Below are 8,025 nucleotides of genomic sequence, written 5' to 3' on the forward strand. Positions count from 1 at the left end.
ACTCATTGTAATAAGTATAAAAAAATTCAGGCAGATTTTTGTAATGTCTGCTACAGTTTTTACAGTATAGCTGACTACAATGTTAAAAATTAAAAGAACTTCTGTATTGTACTTTGTTACTGATGAAGACAGTAAATAAATTCATATATAGTCTACCACCTTGGTGTTGAGGGGGTTAGAGACAAAGCTATGCAGTGTGCAATAAGGTAATTTATACAGAGCAGTAAAACTCATTCAATTAATCTTTCTTTCACATCATAATCACAAACTTCAATTACGGAAAACCATCTTCACAACAAAATTGATAGTGAGTTTTATTGTGGAACAGGGCCCAGAGCCTTGGTTTATTTTCCAATCTGAAAAAATATTTAAGGGAAATTCGGCATTTTTACACTCAAATCAGCCTTAAGTTGTTGAAATCAACTTCAAAATTGTTGAAATCAACCTCAAAAAATCAACCTCAAAATTGTTGAAATCCAGCTAAAAGTTGTTGAAATCCAGCTAGATATAAGTGAAATCCAGCTAGATATAAGTGAAATCCAGCTAGATATAAGTGAAATCCAGCTAGATATTGGTGAAATCCAGCTAGATATTGGTGAAATCCAGCTAGATATAGTTGAAATCCAGCTAGATATAGGTGAAATCCAGCTAGATATTGGTGAAATCCAGCTAGATATTGGTGAAATCCAGCTAGATATTGGTGAAATCCAGCTAGATATTGGTGAAATCCAGCTAGATATTGGTGAAATCCAGCTAGATATAGGTGAAATCCAGCTAGATATAGGTGAAATCCAGCTAGATATTGGTGAAATCCAGCTAGATATAGGTGAAATCCAGCTAGATATTGGTGAAATCCAGCTAGATATTGGTGAAATCCAGCTAGATATAGGTGAAATCCAGCTAGATATAGGTGAAATCCAGCTAGATATTGGTGAAATCCAGCTAGATATAGGTGAAATCCAGCTAGATAGTTGTTGAAATCCAGCTAGATATTGGTGAAATCCAGCTAAAAGTTGTTGAAAATTATGAAATGTTAAAAGAGAGAGAAGAAATAATTATCTAAAGAGATTGTTGGCAATAAATTCATTAAAATCTGATTAAAATCCAGCTGTTTGCTTGTTTTGATAAAATTACTCAGTTTTTATTTCAAATTTAACTTTAATTTCACTAAAATTAGATCAAAAACATACTTAAATCAAAATGGTGGAGCTCTACTGCATGTTTCATCTGAAATTTAATCCAATTAATATGATAATCGAATTCAAAAGCTCTTTTAATTTTTTTTCTTTGGTGGCTATTGAAGTCAAGGTATAAGACAAAGTTAGTCTCCATTTCCTAAAGAAGCTCTCCTTTTTAAGATTGTGTATCTGAAACACATGCCAGCACCATAAAATGAGCTCTAGTCAATCTTAAAGGGATACTATGTCTTAGAAGAAACATAAAATTTAAGAATTTTAAACTTGGTCAATAAGAGCATATATTCATCAGTAGATATACCTGGTGTCATAAATAACATAACAGGATACTTATGTAATCTGATAACTCTAAAAAACTTAATAACATGCAATTAACTATTGAAAAACACTGAATATTATGATTAAGAGTTTTTCAATAACGACTTAGTTTTATGAATTTTCCAATTTTCTAGATTTTACAGGGATTCTGTTGAAACTTTATGACACCAGGTAAGTTCACTGATGAATATATACTCATATTGAGTCTGACCATTCTTGAGAACTTAAATTTTATGTTCATTCTAAGACGTAGTATATCTTTAAACCATTAAAATTTGTCAGACTAAACAAACATTAAAGATTTCACCTGTCGACTGGCTGTTTTCTTCAAATCACTAAAACTTGAAATCTTAATTTAATTTTCAAATCTTCAGAAAAAACATCTTTTTTTAAGATCATTTAATTTTCTATAAAAAATGCCATTATTGTGTTTTTGTCTACTTGTAATTATATTAGATTATGATAACCTTATATATTGAATGAGATTTAAAATTGAATAAATTTAGCTTATATCCGGTATATCCGGTGTGTAATATACCATATATTTGCTTGACCAGTGCACAAGGTCTTGTCGATTTGGGTGCGCATTATAAACTATTGGTGAATCTATGTATCTATATATCTATGCCACGATCCATCAGTGAATCTATGTATCTATATATCTATGCCACGATCCATCAGTGAATCTATGTATCTATGCCACGATCCATTGGTGAATCTATGTATCTATGCCACGATCCATCGGTGAATCTATGTATCTATGCCACGATCCATCGGTGAATCTATGTATCTATGCCACGTTCCATCGGTGAATCTATGTATCTATGCCACGATCCATCGGTGAATCTATGTATCTATGCCACGATACATGTATTATTAAATTACCAACTTTTCAAGCGTTCCGAAAACGGTTCTATAACAATAGTGTAAATGATCTGCTGTTCTCAGATGCATTTTAATTGAACTCTTCAAAAAAGAGTTAATTTTAGATGTTCTTATAACTCTGATGAAGTCAAATTCGACAGCTCACAGAAATTGTAGAACAAGGGGGAAGACGCATGCATAGGAACTGTTCTCAGAACGCTCGACAGTTTACACTACAAAATTTCATCTGTTCCATTCTGAGAACTGTTCCGAGGCCACCTCACCTCGGTTGTCTCAATTCAAAACGCTCGACAGTTTACACTACCAAATTTTAACTGTTCCGTTCTCGGAACTGTTCTCAGAACGGATAATTTTTCGTATTTTTAACAGGGTTATTGTTTCAATGGTTGTTATAGAAGTTGTAAATCTGTTTTCTGTGGAAGTCAGAGAACATGTTATCGTTGTTGAAATGTTGGTAGATAATACCAACGTGTTTATAGCCCTGGTATACAGATAGCAGCAACTCGCTTCCAGATAAAACATTAAATGATTAAAATATAAACTTTTTCATTTACTGGTTAGATTTTATATTTACTGATCGTAGAGTTGAATTTTCCACCTGCTTGACGGCTCGTTTAGACTACTGAAGTTTTTTGAGTGAAGAATTTGAAGTCTTATGTCTGAATTTGGTTTGATATATGCATCGTTTTTCAAAGTTTGACTCATGTTTACATCTAGTCTATTTTTCTACTTCTAGTTGGGTTAAGGAATATATGCAATGCCATGCAGTGCAAAATGAGGGAAGTTTTGATTTCCACGCAAAGAAGTGGTCCACAGCTGTAGCAAACTTAAGACAGCATGTCATAAAAACATAATTTACATATTCAATAACCAAGCTGAATTTACACACATTTTTTTGTGTTTTTCAAGACTAGAGAGTTCTTTGTCTGAATTGTAAAACAGCAACATTAAACCATTCTTTAAATTTTACAAATTGTGTTAAAAGTTTGAACAAGTGGTTATATTTACATGGTTTAGAAAAGAATTTGGTTTACAAAACTTGATTCTTTTAAACCTTTGTTTTTAAGACAACTATTACAATCAATGCTGTTTACATTGTGCTTATTGTTACATGTGTTGTTGCTATGGAAAGCAGACATGTTACTATGGAGAGCAGACGTGTTTCTATGGAGAGCAGGAGTGTTTGGGTGGTTTTGACTAATTAGAAACTAGAGGACAAACCTTGAGCAATAATAAGGTGCAGAGATCACTTTAAGGAAAAGGGTGGGTGAGGGGTGGGGGAGGGTTGGTTGTCCTTAAGGGCCTTAGTCTAAAAAAACTTAACTAAGATAAAATACAGTAATCTGATTGGATAATAAAAATTTAATTCAAAATCTACTTCATTAAGTAACCAATCACATAGCTGGAAACTCGAGTTTAAGGCTCAGGGTAATTCAAGATGGCCAAAGGTAAAATGGGTATGGAACAGATCTCTTTCATAATCTGTTATATATCATATATCTCCATCAGGAACTGATAGTATAATAATATTATGGTCTAAAAGATACGAGTTTAGTATCAAATGTTGAAAGCTGGACTCATATTAAACCTACTTGTCAACACCTCCGTATAGATTATCTTTGGAAGATTTTTTATGAAAGTTAAAGTTTGACACCTTTTTTTCACAATATAATCAGCTAATAAAAATACGCATGGATATGCTGTGTGCAATGAAGACACTTTTAAAAACAGTGTCATGAAGATTTGCCTAATCATTTCTGATTTTTAATTATCATCATTTATCCAATTTAAATGACTAATGAAAATGGCAAAGGGAAATGATATGCAGTGAGCAGCATTAAGGAACTTTGCCAGGAGCTCAGTGCAACTGCACCCACTCTCTTTGATGTGCAATCAAACATCTGAAGTAATTTTTCCAAAAAAGTATTGTAATAACCTTCATAATTGACAGCTCTAGGTACTATGCACATATATGGTCACAAAAACCTATTAAAATATTCACTTACCCAAAACTTCATAGTCCCAAAAGTTTCAAATTAACAGAAAATTTTGATTGTCTTCATTGAAAGATACAAATCAATTGTCCAAAAATTAAAAATTGAATTAAACTCGTCTATTTGTTAAATAAATTACCAGCTGACAAATCACGGAAGAATTTTAATTTTATTTTAAGTTTCTCCTAGAAACAAGCCTTAATAATAAAACTGGATTTAATGCCTGTTTTAATGCATTTAATTGGGGATTGTCGGACAAATTAAGAGTCCAGTCAGACAAATGCAAGACAAATTACTAACTGGTTAGACAAATTGAAACATAATCCTGTTAAACTGCTTGATAGATCAAAAGACAATTCTAGAAATAAAATTCTAATAAAAATGTGAACCCTCTAAATCAAATTGGCTGCTTTGTGAATTAATGAAAATAATAGGAGCAATATGTGCATTGTTTCACATGGTCAAGTCACAATATTGGTCCATTAACTTGACTTATAGACATTCCACAACAATGAGCTCTGGTCACTTCAAAGACTACCAGTCACTAAATCACTCACAGGACAGTAGATCTGTCTAAATTACTAAGTCAAGTGTGTCCACTCATAACAAACACTTTCAACCAATGAAAACAGTTTGTAATTCAATTCAGACCTTCATTCGAACAAAACTCTTCAATTTTGAAGAGCAACGAAATGATTTTTTGACAATAAATGGAAATAAAATTTCGGGTTTCGTTTTACGTTTCAAATTGTTTGTACTTGTTTTGCCCGGAAAGAATGTTCACCCTATGAAAGAACTTTCATATAGGTAATGACGCTTTTTAAGACAGGCTACACAAAAATTTAAGTCACTAAATTTCACAGGAAAGGAAAAATTGTTACCCAGCAAGAATTCTTGATTCTTGTTTATAATAGACCATAAAACAATAAAACAAGTGGTCCAGGAGGGTTAATGTAATTAATATTGATGTCTTCATCATATGTGATGGCCCCTTAACCCTTTTAATATGCTCTTTATATGCTTGAAGGATTTAAAGATGCAATTAAATGTCTATTTAGATAAAGAATGTGGTAGGACAAACTGGTACTCTCTTTAACACTGGTGAGAAAATTTTCAAGAATTTGATTCAGTTAGATGCATCATCATCACCATTTAAATTTTATGTTATTTTAATGTATATTGTGAAACTTGTTTGATTAAAATGGTGAGAATATTTTTGATGAATTTGGAGCCGTTAAAGAGATTGTAAAGGAGTTTTTAAAACTTTGTATTAATTGGCATCCAATTTTCAGTCAGACCAGCCCCGCCGCCAGGAATGAATTGGTGCTGGGGCTCAGATTTTGTACTCAGAAAATATGTAGAATTAAAGGCAAAGAGAATTCATTTCTGACAATTTTGAGGTGCCAAAAACGTATCCAAATCTATATCTTTTTGATTTTGTACAAAAACACTGTAAATGAATCAATCTCTGCTGAACTGAAAAAGGTTTTGCTGGGGCTTAATTCTCACTTGCTTGGGCCCAGCCCCCACAAACCCCACCCTAACAACGGGGCTGACATCTGTGTTCCGGCGATTTCAATTAAACTATGTGTTTGAGATGGTGCTAACAGTGTCCCTGATACACCTAAATATTCTAGAAAACCTCTTTACAATCCTTTTAATGTACATAGAGAAACTTGTTTCCTCAGATCGGTGAGAAAATTGGAATCTGTCACTTTGAGCCCCTTGAATGAGGAGTATTTGCGAATCTACTTAGTATACTTTGAAATTTTTTGTATTCAATGGAAACTCTTTACATGTTAAGTTTACTTTAAAAATGTTCATCTGCAAAGTGCATGTTTCAAAAGCAGAACTTTCTTTATATTGTGTTATGTGTGTTGTTACAATTAAGCAATTTCTGACCTTCACCTTTGGTTTGACCTTGACCTTGGCAATTTTTTCGTTGAAGCAGAAATTCATAATGATAACTTACCTGAAAAAGAAAAGAAGAAAATTTAGTTAATTCTTTCAATAAATTTCATTTCAATTGTTCACTATTCATTCATTTATTTCTTCACTCTTTCGTTCATTCATTCACAAAGTAAATATAATACTATCTTTCATTCATTTGTCCTTTAATTCATTCATGACTTGACTAACACTTTCATTCATTCATTCCATTGACAATGCACTCTCCTCGTTACCGAAAGTTTGCTGCCAATGCCACTGATCTCAAAACCCCCAATTAGGGAACATTTATTACAGATGACCATTAACCAAGCACCATCTTCTAGACACCAACTATATCAAAGGGTTTTAATTAGGGGTAAAGATAAGGAATTCTAAACACACTTTAAAGTCAAAATATTTGAAATATAATTAGCACTGCTGATAAATCAACCTTATCTAACTCCAAGAGTGAAGAGTTCCTCTGGCTAATTTGCCATTTCACCCAAAACAATTAGGATGATGACATAGTAAATAAAGATGGCTGGATTTATTTGATTTAAAGAAAATTCTTCAAATTTCAGTTCCAGTACTTGAAATGATTGTTAGATTGAACATATTTCAACTTGGTTGGAACTATCAGCATATATTGAAAACATTGGAAAGAGTTTTTTAATTTTTTATATATATCAGGGACACTTTTGGCATCTTTTTGCATCATTCCAATTTTCAGTCAGATGTCTGTGGTTCCTGCAATTTCACTAAAACTAAATGTTTTATTATTAGCTATTGCAAAGACCCTAGACAATCTAGACTATTCATCATTAACTACAATCATAAAAAACCTATGTTCAAACAAAAACCGAAATTCATATCACTTGACATTCTGGTCTATTACTCTTTTATTCAATGATATCATTCAAATCACTTGACAATCTAGTCTATTCCTTTTTTAATTCAATCCTATCAATATCAAAACTTCTGTCAAATCAACTCAAAATATTGAGAGTGCTCTTTCCCTTTCCTTTGATATTTATGAGTGCGTCTGATGATCTAAGAAATTCCAAGGGAGATAACTTGGTGTACTTATAACCCATACTTTCTGATCTATATAGATGCCCTTCAATGAGGTAACATCATCTGTTTTATTTCGGTTTGTGAAACTTGCCGATTGTCCATGTTGATTATCAAGGGTGTTACGAGCTTTCTTTGTTTTCAGCCCTTGATCCACAAAACTAGAAATTGTTCTTTGTGATACTTGACATTTTTGATATTTGACCACTAGGCAATTTCAATGCTTAAGAGGTATGAAAGTTGTTTGGAAGTATACATATCTCATCTAGATGGCTTGTTATGTGGACCCTCTGCAAAGGATGCTGAGTTGACAAACCAATAGAAGGAGTGGTGTCATGTGTATTCGAAGAGTGAGCAATTTTCTAGAAAGGGACGATTTTGAACATTATGTTTGTAACACACTATGAGCCATTTTGACATGGGGGCCCTTTTGGTTAGGGGTGAAATACACCAACAACATTAATTACTGTAATACTCCTAGAGCTCAAAATAAATTTTGGCATTTTATACCAGCCATGATTATCTCCCCTTCATTCTCAGTTTGTTAGAAAACAATCTTAGACACGAAACACATTCACCTCAACTTTCATCAAAGAAAATATTTTCTTTTCTTCGTAACGAAATCGCAGGTA

At 32.7% G+C, this 8,025-nt stretch overlaps 1 protein-coding gene across 1 annotated transcript; it reads left to right on the forward strand.

The window, feature by feature from the left end:
• Positions 1-504: 504 nt before the first annotated feature.
• On the forward strand, positions 505-978 carry LOTGIDRAFT_116782 (hypothetical protein; the record flags this gene model as incomplete). Its single annotated transcript, XM_009055266.1, has 1 exon — positions 505-978. A coding segment is annotated over one exon (474 nt), but the record flags the coding sequence as incomplete, so codon positions are not given.
• Positions 979-8,025: the final 7,047 nt, after the last annotated feature.

The sequence above is a fragment of the Lottia gigantea genome (assembly GCF_000327385.1).
Source record: "Lottia gigantea unplaced genomic scaffold LOTGIsca_24, whole genome shotgun sequence".
Lineage (NCBI taxonomy): Eukaryota > Metazoa > Mollusca > Gastropoda > Lottiidae > Lottia > Lottia gigantea.